Source organism: Phacochoerus africanus, chromosome 6, assembly GCF_016906955.1.
Source record: "Phacochoerus africanus isolate WHEZ1 chromosome 6, ROS_Pafr_v1, whole genome shotgun sequence".
Lineage (NCBI taxonomy): Eukaryota > Metazoa > Chordata > Mammalia > Artiodactyla > Suidae > Phacochoerus > Phacochoerus africanus.
The window spans coordinates 90,307,494-90,321,737 of record NC_062549.1 but is presented as its reverse complement, the minus strand read 5'-3'; the positions used below and the strand labels follow the sequence as shown (position 1 = coordinate 90,321,737).

Genomic DNA, 14,244 nt, shown 5'->3' with positions numbered 1-14,244 from the left:
CGGCCTGAGGGCATGGGCACTCTAGCGCTCTCTGGTGTTGGCCTGAATAGCACCTCCTTGTCTTAGAGGAGGTGTGGGAGAAGGGGCAGGGAGGCGTGAGCCTGGGGAGACGCAGAGGGTCCCCGGAAGAGAGTTCTCCTGGGCAGGGGTGACCAGGTTGCTCCAACTCTAGTCTCTCTGGCCCACTGTGTACACCTGGTAGGAAGGCCAGGAGTCTGAACCTGAGTAGGAGGAGGGCAGAGGCAGGATTTGGGATGACTCTGAGGTTGCCGGAACCTCATTCCCCTCCTATTCTTTCTTCTTGGGCGCACACTAGGAGCTGGAAACTTCACACAGCATCCCTGTGACTGACACTGGGGATTTCTGGGTTTGGGGAGCAGATTGGTGCCTGAGGGAAATGTTCTTTCTCCCTCCTTCCCAATCCCGTCTTCTCTTGGAGACCTGGCCTCCTGGGTTCTTGAAGTGACCCTGAGACATGATCAGCTCATCTCTTAGTGAGGATGAGTACCCAGGCTCCTTATGCTTGAGAGGGTAGGCAGAGTGGCTACAGGTCACATGAAGGTTCCCTGAGCTGAGAGCAGGCAGAGCCTCTACTTTGCATCTTTAGGTCAGATTCCTCTGTCCTGGGGGAAGATTCTCCACCCCCAGTTGCTGACCCTGCCAGGCAGTCTTCTACACCCCCATCCCATGTCTCAGTCCTGCAGCCGAATCCCCTGGGTGTCAGGATGTGATTCCCCATCCCCTGGGTGTGGACACTGATGGCCACTGGTGGTCTTGGCGCTCATCTGTGGGATGGCGTCCAGCCACTTCAGGGAAGCAGCTTGAGTGGACCACACTCGGAAGGGCCCCTGGGGACCTCAGCCTGTCCACACACTTGCCTCCAGGACCAGGCAGCCCCTGTGTTGTGGGCATTCAGATGGCCTAGCAAAGCCGGCCAGGCAGATGCAGACTGGAGACCCAGAGTGGCCCTGAGTCTGCGTGCCCTGCACTGGTCCCTTACCTTCCCTGTCCCTTCCTCCTGGGATCCTCTCCTCACCATGCTGCCTTTGTCAGGTCACTGTCTTAACCAGAAACTTTGAGAGGCTCTCAGCGTCTGGAGGATAGGTACCTACTGCTTAGTCTGGCCTTGCAGGCAGCTTGCTTGAGCCTGCTTTGGCTGAGCAGCTCCCTGGCATCTCTCTTGTACCCTCTGCAGTTTTTTCCTATCTCGTTGATGGCGAGAAGCTCCCTGAGGGCCCAGGTCTCAGATGTCCCGTCCCTGAAGAGGTCAGGCTTGGGCAGTGGTACTCAGTAAATACCTTGATGGCTGCAGGTTCGCTGATTACCCTCTTTTCTCGTCTCCCTGCTGTGCTGTCTTCTCTCCCCTCACCTTTTCTCTTGTGTCTCCTCCCCCTCTGCCTCCTCCTCTCCCCCCCCCCGCCGTGTCTGTGGCCCTTCCTGCTGCAGGATGACAACTGGGGGGAGACGACCACGGTTGTCACGGGCACCTCGGAGCACAGCATCTCCCACGATGACCTCACACGCATCGCCAAGGACATGGAGGACAGCGTCCCGCTGGACTGCTCCCGGCACCTGGGTGTGGCAGCGGGGGCCACGCTGGCCCTGCTCTCTTTCCTCACACCGCTGGCTTTCCTGCTGCTGCCCCCGCTGCTGTGGCGGGAGGAGCTGGAGCCGTGCGGGACAGCCTGCGAGGGCCTCTTCATCTCCGTGGCTTTCAAGCTGCTCATCTTGCTGCTGGGCAGCTGGGCCCTGTTCTTCCGCCGGCCCAAGGCCTCCCTGCCCCGCGTCTTTGTGCTACGTGCGCTGCTCATGGTGCTTGTCTTCCTGCTTGTCGTCTCCTACTGGCTCTTTTACGGCGTGCGCATCCTGGACGCTCGCGAGCGCAGCTACCAAGGCGTGGTGCAGTTTGCCGTGTCGCTGGTGGATGCCCTGCTTTTCGTGCACTACCTGGCCGTGGTCCTGCTGGAGCTGCGCCAGCTCCAGCCTCAGTTCACACTCAAGGTCGTGCGCTCCACCGACGGGGCCAGCCGCTTCTACAATGTGGGCCATCTCAGGTACGGAGACGTGGGAGCAGGTGGTCGGGCCCGGGGCAGAGGCTGAGGGCACCGGAGGGCAGGAGGATGTGATGGCGGGGCTGGTAGGGATGGGCCAGTGTGGGAAGGAGTTGCGTGCTCTGCACAGCATTTGGTGCTTGATGGAACGGTCATGCTCAGGGTCCTCGAGCCAGATGGTGCAGGAGTAAACAGATGAACAGACAGAGATGAAGGATCTTAGAGAGGGATGGACCAAAGAGGAGAAAGGCGTGGGGCATGAAGAGGGGCTTTTTGGAATCATTTTCTTCTTGGAGGCGCGGCCTCTTGAGGATACTCAGTGAGTGGTCACTGAGATGAGCTGGCCAGGGGTGGGACCCCCCCCAGAGGAAAAGATAATGAGGAGCGTTCTTGAGTGCCCCCTAAACCTGGGGCCAGGATGCCCCCCCTCCAGGCCATCCACAGTATCAATAGCACCTCCTGGTCGTGTAGGATGTCGTGGGGGGAGTGCTGGAGGGGAGGAGGTGACCCTTTGCGTGGGATCCTGGCCCAATGCCCTTTCTCCCCCGGGCTTCAGCACGGCAGGCAAGGACTGGCAGGCCCAGCCCTGGGGAAGGCTTGGGAGCCTGGTAAGTAGACCTCAGGCCCTGAGCCAGGCTTCTTGGAAGCAGCTTGTCCCTGTCCCGTGTCCTTTCCTGCCCTGCCAACCTGCCCTGATGTGTCCCTCCCCCTGCGCCCCTTGTCTGTCCCTTCTCCCTCCCCCTCCTGCCGTCTCCCCCACAGCATCCAGCGCGTGGCAGTGTGGATCCTGGAGAAGTATTACCATGACTTCCCTGTCTACAACCCTGCCCTCCTCAACCTGCCCAAGTCCGTCCTGGCCAAGAAAGTGTCTGGCTTCAAGGTGTATTCCCTCGGAGAGGGTGAGCGGCCCTGCTCCTCGGCCTCCTGCTCTCTTCCCAAGCAGGACTCCCAAGCTCCCGCCTCCCGTTCCTCTTTCTCCCTTCTTCCCTCGCTTTCTCCTTTCCCAGCCCACATCCCAGCCCCTTCTGTTCTGTCATTTCCCTTGACTCCAGGTGGCTGGTTTTAGCTGCTGATTCTGCTTACTGTCCCTTTATGCTAAGGTGTGTCCCCTTAATCCGGCTTCTCTGCGTCAGCTCATCAGCTCTGGCCTAAGGCCTCTCTTGCTGAGCTCCAGAGCCTCCCGCACTGGGGAGGAGCACGTGCAGGACTCCTGCCCTCCGGCCCTTCCTGGTTGCTTTCCTCGGGCCTCTCCCAGACGCCGCCTCCAGGAGGGTTGGGAATGGGCGGTACTGCTGGGGGGTGGACCCAGCTTCCCCTGGACACATCATGCGGCTGGCTCCAGGCGTCCTGGAGGGAGAAACGAGGTCACGCTCTGAAGTGACCACCCGCTCTCTGCTCCTGTGCAGAAAACAGCACCAACAACTCCACGGGCCAGTCCCGGGCTGTGATTGCAGCTGCGGCCCGGAGAAGGGACAACAGCCACAATGAGTACTACTACGAGGAGGCCGAGCACGAGCGGAGGGTGCGCAAGCGGAGGGCCAGGTGGGTCCCTGGGGAAGGAGGGGGTGCTGGGGGGGGCTGTTGTGGGTAGGCTGGGGAGAGGAAGACCATCCGGCTTGTATCGCTGCTGAACAACACAGCAGTGGTGACAGGGGCAGGCTGTGTGCTTTCGTTTTCTGTTGCCATCTTAATAAACCACCATGAATGCAGCGCTACAGAGCAACCCACACTTACTGACTCGTAGTCCTGTGGGTCGGGGGTGGGAAGCTGGACTCTCCACTCAGCTCATGGGCTGAAGTCAAGACGACTCTCACTTGAGCCTGAGTCCCCTTCCAAACTCACTGGTTGTTGGCAGAATCAGTACCTGGTCACCTGGGCCTGCAGGCAGTTTGCTTTTTCCTCGAGGCCGGAAGCAACCAGTGTCTCTCTGACTTCGCCTCTAGCCCAAGAAAACTCTGCTTTTAAAGGGCTCAGGGGATGAGATCAGACTTGCCAGGATAATCTCCTTATGTTAAAGTCCACTGACTTGGTACTTTCATTACATCTACAAAATGGACCCAGATGATTGAATGACCAGGGGATGGGGATCTGGTAGAGGTGGACAGGGCACGTGAATTCTGTCCACACGGTGGCACAGGGGCCATCAAAGGACTTGGCAACAGCAGAGACCGAGGCTGGACCAGCCCTCCTTTCAGTAGATCTTATAGGCTGGCTCAGCAGAGGGTACACTCTTACCTGCAAAAAAGGAGGTTCTAGTGCCCAAATCTTGGTGCATTCTTCTTCTTCTTTCTTTCTTTCTTTCTTTTTTTTTTTTTTTTTGGCTTTTTAGAGCCGCACCTGTGGCATATGGAGGTTCCCAAGCTAGGGGTTGAATCAGAGCTACAGCTGCCAGCCACAGCCACTGCAACGCCACATCCTTAACCCACTGGGCAAGGCTAGGGAACAAGCCTCATGGATACTAGTCAGATTCGTTTCCTCTGAGCTATGAGGGGAACGCCCTAAATCTTGGTGAATTCTTATACGCCCACCTCCCCTTTTCCTGTTCCTGTTGTTAAGTCATGCCTGGAGAATCCTTCTTGCTACCAGGGCCCATCTCGGTCTGCAGAGGGTCTTGGGATTCTGCTCTTGCACGTGATCTCCAGGCTTCCAGGGAGGAAGGTCACCCTTATCCTGTTCTAACACAAGGCTGGCGGGCCTGCCGTAGACAGATCAGCAGCCCCATTTCTGTGACATTCCAGCCAGTCTCCAGTGGTCTCCAAAAAAGGTCCTTGTGGAAAGGAAACCAGAGATGCTCTCTGTCTCCTGTACCTTCTGCCCCGACTAGGCGCTTTGGGTCTCCTGTGCTGTCACCGCCCTAGGGGACCCTTTCCTCCCCCACTGCTTTGGTTGTAACCAGGAGAAAACTTTTTCCTTTGGTTCAGATCCTTGGACAAAAGGATCTTTTCAAAAAGAACTTTACTGAGACACTGAGGGGAAGCTAGAGAGTCAACAGAGGCTCGTAGGTGTACACAGATCCGCACATTGACTTCTTAGCCCAGAATCCCATCCTAAGCCGCTTGAAGTCCCAGGTTCCTGGGTTTCCAGATACTAGCCTGTGTGTCCCTAGGCTTTGGATGTCAATTGGCTTCTTTTTCCTGCTTCCCCCTTCGTGCTCTAGTTTTGAGATTTGCTGTCGTCCATGTATCTGGCTTATTGCATCTTATTGCTGCATTCACTCAAAGAATATTCCCAACATCCTGACCAATATATGGATGATAGTCATCTTCCTAATTTTTTCCATTCGGATACGTAAGTTGTATTTTATTAACACTTTAATTCTCTAAGTACAGTCATGACTTCATCTATTTCGCAGCCTCTCAGGTCTGTCATGAATTGTTTGGTCACTTCTTAGCCCATTTTCTATGCTGTTCTTACCTTTTTCTTCTGGATTTGTAGCACATTTTTTTTTTTTTTTTGCAGTACCTCTGCCCACTGTAGGTGTTAGTTAAGGTCGCTCTCCTGGTTGAATAAACATCTGTCATTTTGATGTGGTTATATGAATTTTTCATGTGCTGAAGTGCAATTTGAGGGTGTTCATTAGGAGTGGGTTCGTTTTTCTGGGGTTTGATCCATAGGTGTCTCTCTGGGTTTGATACTGGATTGCCCTCTTTGGGTCTCTGGGCTGAGCCCACTGAGCTCTAAAACTATTTTCTAGCCCTAGCTGGGGGTGGAGGGAGACCCTCCCCTCCCCCAGCTGCACACACAGGTGCTCTCACACACACACACACACACACACACACACACACACACACACGGCCCCCGAAGCCCGGTTCTTGGCTCCGGCCAGGTGTGTATTGCTTCAGGGACAGCACAAAGGCCTGACCTCACCAGGCTGCTGGAAGGTGAAGCTGCGGGGGAAGGTGAGAGGTGGGCATCTGGCCCACACCCCTTGTATCCCCCAGGCTTGTGGTGGCGGTGGAGGAGGCCTTCACTCACATTAAGCGGCTGCAGGAAGAGGAGCAGAAGAACCCCAGGGAGGTGATGGACCCCCGGGAGGCAGCCCAGGCCATCTTCGCCTCCATGGCCCGTGCCATGCAGAAGTACCTTCGCACCACCAAGCAGCAGCCGTACCACACCATGGAAAGCATCCTGCAGCACCTCGAGTTCTGCATCACGCACGACATGACGCCCAAGGTGGGCCGGCTCTGCCCCCGGGGGCCTTCGTCTGCCCCCAGTTCTGGCCCCTTCCTTTCCACGTCCTTCTCCTGTCTTCTCTCCCTTCCTTCTTTCCGCTCCATCCTGCTCTCTCTCATCTCCACCTTCTTATAGTCTCTCCTTTCATCCGTATTCCATCCACCCCACCTTAGGTGGAAGGAGAGGAAGGAGTTGGGAGACCATTTTGAGAATGGCCAAGACCTCTTTCTCAACCTGTAGACGTTCTGGGATTTTCAGATCCAATGTCCCACTTTACCTCCCTCACCTCCCGCAGATGCTCTCTGCTGTGTACTCTTTTTGAGCCACTCCTGCCCTTCAGCTCCACAGCCAGCTTCCTAGGATCCCAACCCCTGAGCCACCTGTAGGGAACAGGTGACGAAAGAAGTTGCAGTTCAACTGTGACAACTTTCAGCTGGTGCAGACCTGCTGGGCACTGCCCATACGAGCAGAAGGAAGAAGGAGGGTGGATGAGGGAGGGCTTGCCCGGGCCGTGGCAGGTGCCAGGGAAGAGCAGAGGCTGAGGGGTCTGGAGAGCCAAGCCCCAGTCCTGACCCTGCCGTGGGCTCCGCTCCCGCCTTTATGAAATGGGTCTGAGGCAGGTGCTCCCTTTCCCACTCTCACCCTCTGAGACCAGATGCAGAGGGTGGGCTTGGGGACATCTTGGTGGTCTTTGGAAGCTGTACTGCCAGGGGGTAAAGGATGGTAGGTGCACGGGAGAGCTTCCTGTGACGTCCCCTCTCCCTTCCTCAGGCCTTCCTGGAGCGGTACCTGGCGGCCGGACCCACCATCCAGTACCACAAGGAACGCTGGCTGGCCAAGCAGTGGACACTGGTGAGCGAGGAGCCGGTGACCAGCGGGCTCAAGGACGGCATCGTTTTCCTCTTGAAACGCCAGGACTTCAGCCTGGTGGTCAGCACCAAGAAGGTCCCGTTCTTCAAACTCTCCGAGGAATTTGTGGATCCCAAGTCGCACAAGTTTGTCATGAGGCTGCAGTCGGAGACCTCGGTGTGACTGTGCAACAGCAGGGGGAGTGGGAGACACGGAGGGGGGGCTCCTGAGGGTGGTGGTGGGGGCCCGGCTCTCAGGCGCTGCCACCTTCCCGCCGCCGCCACCCTTCTTCCTCTTGCGCTAGTGTTTTTTTTTTACTTGAATGAACTGGCCCCCCCACCTGTCTTCTCCCCTCTTCCTTGTTGACCCCGTGTGAGACCATCCTGCTGTCAGCCGTCCCCGGGAAGTCCCTCTCTTTGCTCCCATCCTCCTCACTTTTGTATCTCGCCAGGCCCTGCAGGAATCAGTGCCTCTCTCCCTCTCCTTTCTCTGGGCGACCGTCTCTTCTGAAAGGGCACAGGGCCCACCCGAGCCCGACTCCCTTGAACCCAGGTTCTCCTAGCAGTTCTCTCCAGTGGCCCCCAAAAGGGTTCCTCGGGGTGGTGGGGGTGCCGACCTGACTCGAGAGAGCCGAGATGCCAAACTCCTCCCCGGGCAGCGCTGCCCGCACCCTCCAGGTGACAGGTGGATCTTCGGCCCGCTCACCCACCCGCAGCTGACCCGGCGTCCTCGGGCCAGGATGCTCCCACACGGCCCCAGAGTCAGGGGTCTCCCTCCAGGGATATTTGCTTCTAGCTGCTGGAGCCTCTCCCCGCATCCACACACTCAGAGCAAAGGGAAGATCCCATCCTTTACCCTGAAGTCTCCGCCTTCCACTTCGACTTTGTGTGGTCACGTGTGACCACGGGCAAACTGAGACGGAAACCCTCTGTGACCCCTTTTCCTAGGCTCTGGGGCGCAGTACCTTTCTTCTCATTGGTCTTTCCTAGGCGGTCCCTGGCGGACGGGCACGAGAGAGCCCCACGGACGTCCCTGACCCCTACCCTCTGCGCCTGCGTGGTGGGATGGGTCTCCCCCTTCCCTGTGAAGGATGCCACGGAGACTCCTGGACAGAATTAGTGGCTTGCAGACCGTAGCCCACGCTGGCGGCCTCAGACAAACGTTCTTCTTTCTCTCACCAACCACCCGATGTCCTGCTGTCTCCTCTCTCAGCTCCGGAGACCTGTAGCCTCATCTCTTGTTTGGGGGGAAGCCAGCAGCTTCTCCTCATCCCCTGCCTTAAGTCCACTTCTTTGCCTCAGGGGTCTCTTTTCCTTGGCCGGCCAGGGTCCTCCCCTACCCCACCCCCAATTCCCGTTCCCTCCCTGCCTGGTTTTCTGGGCTCTGGTCTCCCTCGGTATTGGGGTGAGGGCCGAGATTGCTGCCTTTGATGGGTACTTAGCCTCTCACCCCATTTAGCCTCCACAGTCTTTGCACCCAGTCTGAATTCTTGAGCGTTTTGGTTTCATTCTGAGCAAAATTTGCTGGCCTTCTAATACTTAATTTCATTGTCAATCTGAGCCTTTAAATCAGACCCCCTTAAATTACGGAGTTTTAGCCGAGGGGAATAGAACTAAGCAGTACTCATATACCTCTAGCCAGCACCCATGTCGGGGGGGCATTCTGATGGCCGGGCTGGAGCCGTCCCTGGGCCAGCCCTCAAAACAGCTCCCAGTGCCCCGTCTTTCCCCTGGAAAACTCACTGGTTCTTGCCTTGCTGCCAGGGAGGCGTGCCCTGTGGGGCAGTGGCGCTGGACATGCCGAAGCCCGGGGGTGGTTTCCCCTGCCGTCCTTTCGGAAAAAGCACATCTGTCCACATATTACTTACCAGAGAAGGGCTGGTCGGCCGCTGCCAACCTTGTTTGCACATAGGCGGTCATGGGGCTAACCTAGGCAGGGCCTGGGGGTCAGCCTTGGGCTGGGGCTGGGGGTTTTGGAACAAGCCTGAGTGAAATACATCCTGTCCTGAGGGTCCTGGGAAAGTATTTTTTTTTTTCCCCACATTCTTCAAAGACCTGGTTTCAGAGGAATCCCTACTGGGTCACATTTCTAAATACCTCACTATCCTGGAAAACGGGGCCTGGATGGTGATGGGGGTCCCTGCCTTTGTGGGCAGGAGGGGGGTGTGGTGTGGTTGAGGAAGAGTTGGGTGGGGAGAGGGACAGTATTTGAGATCTTAATTGCTGCCCTAGGTTAGGGGCAAGGGAGTGTTTATTTTAAGAACCTGCCATGTTTTTAATCACTGTGATTTTTTCATTCCTTTTTCCTACAACAATTTTTTTTTTTTTTAAAACCCCCAACTCTCTCTCTAAGCACTAAGGGCTGTGACTGAGAATGGTAGTGTTTTGGTCCTTTGCGTCAGAACTGTGGTATCTTTGTCTCCTTTGATTATTGTTGTTATTATTTTTTAAACTGTCAGGATGAATTGTCAAGTGTATGGCTGTGTTTGTCTTTTGCTTCTCTTGTTCGGGAAGTTGTCTTCATGCTGTGAACTGCTGACTCAGTCCCTCTGAGCAGCATCCCCCCCTTTGCCTGTCCCATCCCACGCTGGATGTTCTCATTTTCCCTCGTGGGGCTGTGCCCACCCATCGCCACCCCGACCCACCCATCACCATCAGGGATGCCATGGCCGGGTCTCTCCAGGGCTCTTGTTTTTGCCTCCCCAGCATCCCGGCTCACCCCCAGCATACCTCCCAGGCCTTCCTTTTCACCACCTCGGAAGGCTGGTCCTCCTGCCCTCCACACCAGAATGCTGTGCCTCAGTCCTTCGCCTACCTCGCCACTCTGCCGCTGTCCCTGTTGGTCCCTTTCTCTTCAGCTACTCTTCGTGCTCTCCTTTTTTATCCTTGTTTATTTTCCATCAGCCCTGCCTCTTTTCTTCCAGTCCCCTTCATTCCAGCCCTTCTCCAGCCCCACCTCAGTCCCGTTGCAAACCCTGACACAATACCTGCGATGAGACATTGGGATCCCTTCTCGTCTCCAACATCCGTCTCCCAGAGTTTGTGCTTCTCTCCTTCGATTGAGCCCGGATGCACTCCCTTGCCCCTCCATGGTGTCCGTCGGTCTGTCTGTCTTCTCTTTCCTCTGCCCTCTCCACAGGGCAGTATCTGCTGATGGATTCGGTCCTGGTGTGTGATTGTTGTGATCTGTTCTTCTGTGCGTGAAAGGAAGGGGCCTGAGTTCCTTCCAAGTGAGATTGTAAATGTAGAATTTTCCATTGTTGGATCTAGATTTTTTTTTCTTTCTTTTTTTGGGTTACAGAGCTGAGACCTTGTGCATGCATGTAGAAAATTGTAAAATGTAAATTCTTTTTTTAATATATAAAAAGCTTGTTTTTACAGTTTGCAGTGGATCTAAACATTATGGCAATTTTAGGGATTTTTTTTTTCTTAAACATAGGAACTAAAACTGTACAAATTTTTTTTATATATAAAATAAAGACATTTGACTTTTGTGGGGGCATCCTGTTGTTTTTTCCTTTCCTTTCCTTTCTTTTCCTTTCCTTTCCTTTCCTTTCCTTTCCTTCCCTTTCCTTTCCTTCCCTTTCCTTTCCTTCCCTTTCCTTTCCTTTCCTCTTTCAGGAGTAATAGGGCCAAAGGAGGGAAGAATGAATGCGTGCTCCTTGTTAGGCAGTGGGTGGACCAGGAGGGGGCAGTGAGTGCTCATCACAGCTCCACTCCTTGGCATTCGTGAAAAAGGACATTGTGTGTTTTCAACCCTGATTCTGAGAAGAGAGACACTGGGGAATGTGGGGACTCAGCCATTCTCTAGGGGTGGCTGTCAGCTCAAGGAAGAAGAAAAGATTCCTTTCTAGGTAGATTCATAGGAATTTCAGAGAATGGTCAATGATTTCACTCAATAGTGACAGCTCATCACATTTTACTAGGAAAAAATTCCTGAAAGATACGGTGTTTCTAAGTATCTTCTTATTTCTGTCATTATCTCCCTAATCTTTCAGACATTGCACAAAAGAATATTCTAGCAGTAGTCCTTTACTAAAAATGGAAATGTTCGGTTGGCACTGAGTTTGTAATCAAGCCCTGGAATCAGGTCTAGGCTCTACCCAGACCCAAGCTTCTCTGTGATTTCGGGAAAAATGCTTAGCATGCAAACCACTTTCTAAGGTTAAAAAAAAAAAAAAACCTTTCTTGTGTGAATTTAACCCATTTACTGAATTTGGTCCTCCTCTCCCCTGCCCCACACTTCGCCTGGCTCTGAGGATGCAAAGACCAGAGTCTTGCCCTTGTCCTGGAGGAAGATCCAGCCCACAAGGAGGTGACAGGCCAGATAACCCAATGCCAGGCTGTGTGGCTAGTTCACAGGCAGAGCACATGTCAGCCCGGGGAGGATCCCAAGGAGCTCAGAGACCCTCCAAGAAATTTAAGCAGTTTAAGAATCAGGAGGTAACAGTGTCTCCTTGAGACAGGCTGTATTCTGCTCGCCTAAGTATTCCTAACATCTGTACCAGTTCCTCACGTATAGTCGGTGCTCAGTTAAGAACTAGATTGAAAGGCAGTGGTGCAGCAGAAGTGAATCTGATTAGTATCCATGAAGACATAGGTTTGATCCTTTGCATCACTCAGTGGGTTAAGGATCTGGCCTTGCCATGAGCTGTGGTGGAGGCCGCAGGTGAGGCTCGGATCCCGAGTTGCTTTGGCTGTGGTGTAGGCCGGCAGCAGGAGCTCTGATTGGACCCCTAGCCTGGGAGCCTCCACATGCCATGGGTGCAGCCCAAAAAAGACAAAATACATACACACATACCATGGGTGCGGCCCTAAAAAGACAAAAACGAACAAATGATTCAATAGGGGCATATGTAAGGGATCATATACTTCTCCCTGTATTTTTATTTATTTATTTTCTTTTTGCGGCCACATTGCAGCATGTGGAAGTTCCCTGGCTGAGGGTTCATTATCCACAATGTGGGGCTGGGGATTGAATTGAGAAGGCCAAGCTGGATCATGAATACACCGTGCCACAGCGGGAACTCCCACTTCTTCTTCCTTTAAAATTGCACTCAGGTCTTTCTCATGTGAAAATGAGTTAAAAGGATTTCCCTTGGAACTACATCCCCCATGGTCATAGCGTCGTCCTTTCTGTAACTAGGCCTTTAATTCCACTTGCTGTTTTCATTTCACCCAAAGCCAGCTTTTGAATACTGAGGCCCAAGTTCTATGCTACCATGCCTATGAAATTATTCTTGTTCTTAAATACCTTTGAGCAAGTCTGTTCAGTGCCTATGACATTCCAGCCTGGGACTAGAGTGCTTTGGTTGGTAAAAGTAGTGGATGTAGGAGGTTCCCCCAGAAGCAGGTTAAGAACCCAACATGATGTCCATGAGGATGTGGGTTCCATCCCTGGCCTTGCTCAGTAGGTTAAGTATCTGGGGTTGCCACAAGCTGCGGTGTAGGTCGCAGATGTGGCTCAGATGTGTTGCTGTGGCTGTAGTGTAAGCCAGCAGCTGTTTGAAACCCTAACCTGGGAACTTCCATATGCTGCAGGTGCGGCCCTTAAAAAAAAGGCAGTGGATATGTTTCTAGCCTAAACGACCCCACTTTTGTGGACCCTGGAGGAGTATTTAACCTCATGGACTTGCTCCTCTTCTCCTGGAGTTTGCTTAAAGCAAAGGTGATAATCCTACCCATTTGTCATGTAACAGAGGGTATTTGTGACCTAGCTGAAATGTCACATTTTTTCCTGGAATTAGCGCACCTATCACTGAAGATAGGGACTTGGCTTGGCTGACAGTCAGGATCTGGCCTGGGACATTTCAGCGTAGCTGCTCAGAGGTGATTTTCAAGCCTTTGCCTTTGAAATGAAAATGAAGCCAGGGTGGGAGTGGAGGGGAACCAGGGGTTAGGGCTCTGGGGTGAGGAGCCAGAAGAACTTTTAGACCCAGGTCTTAGTGAGTCCGTATGAATTTTTCTTGTTTGGTCCCTTTAAACGCTGTTGCAGAACTGAAAACCAGCTGCTTAAAATCGCCCCTGGCTTTTCATTTGTTAGTTTAAGCTGGTGATAGAAATACTCTTCCAACGGGAAGGCTGAGATGGGAGGAAGTTAGCCTTTGGAAAACCATTACAGCATCAGTGGACAAGCGGTCATGGAAGATGCTAAAGAGATAGTACAGGACCATCCACGGTAAGGAAAGATCTTGGGAAACTGTCATCCCTGCGCAGCACGCCAGTTTCTCTGTAGGCTCAGAAGTGGGTCCATTTCTTGACACCTCATCCTAGAAGCTCATCACAAATACCAAACTCAATATGGATGGGGAAAAAAAGTGGGAGAAGGTACTGATTTAGACTTGGGAAAGATAGGCAAGGCATCGACCTTTCATTTCATCCCAGCAAGTTTCAGGGGGACACTTAACTGTATTATGCAGGCAGACACCAAAAATAGAGAAAACATTACCCCTGTTTTCTAGGAATTCAAGGCACTTGGGCTAGTAAAATTGGGAAATCTTATTATTTTGTCACCTGTGGTAGGCAACCAAGAAAGTAGACTACTTCCTAGGCCATTGGCAAGAGAAAGACTGAAGGCAACATTTGGTGAGAGTGCTGAGCATGTTAGGCGAACGGTTTGAGGTCACTCCTCAAAAAGAGACAACGTTACTCTCTGATATCTGTTAGGGCAGGAACATGTTGGTGGAGTTAAGAGTATGAGATCTTCAGTTGTGTCCTGTCCCTTCTCCTTTTCTTGGGCACACTTAACCCATGCGGCTGCTCCACCTAGGGCAAATATGTGGTTAAAAGTGAAAGCGGATTTTTTTTTTTTTGGTGTGACTTTTTTAGGGCTGTACCCACAGTACATGAACGTTCCCAAGCTAGGGGTTAAATCAGAGCTACAGCTGCTGGCCTACACCACAGCCATAGCCATGCAGGATCCCCAGCCACTGAGCAAGGCCAGAGATCCAACCTGCATCCTAGTGGGATTTGCTTCTGCTGCACCTCAATGGGAACTTCCGAAAGTGGATTTTTGAGGGCATGAGAATACTCTGTAGGAGACTGTTATGGTGGATACATGTCTTTATAAATTTGTATGAACCCATTGAATATACAACACTGAGAATAAAACCTAATGTAAACTATGGGCTTTGGGCGGTCGGTGCAGTTTCTTTGATTGTAGCAGATGAAAC

General features: G+C 53.2%; 1 protein-coding gene across 2 annotated transcripts in view; it reads left to right on the top strand.

Moving 5' to 3' along the window:
- The window catches only part of VANGL2 (VANGL planar cell polarity protein 2), a 28,853-nt gene extending 18,344 nt beyond the window's left edge, over positions 1–10,509 (top strand). For both annotated transcript variants that reach the window (XM_047784159.1, XM_047784160.1), the window contains exons 4-8: positions 1,447–2,054; positions 2,814–2,950; positions 3,458–3,593; positions 5,993–6,224; positions 6,996–10,509. In XM_047784159.1, coding sequence (XP_047640115.1) covers positions 1,447–2,054; positions 2,814–2,950; positions 3,458–3,593; positions 5,993–6,224; positions 6,996–7,256 — 1,374 coding nt within the window. In that variant the 3' untranslated portion in view covers positions 7,257–10,509. The remainder of the gene's footprint in view (positions 1–1,446; positions 2,055–2,813; positions 2,951–3,457; positions 3,594–5,992; positions 6,225–6,995) is intronic.
- Positions 10,510–14,244: the final 3,735 nt, after the last annotated feature.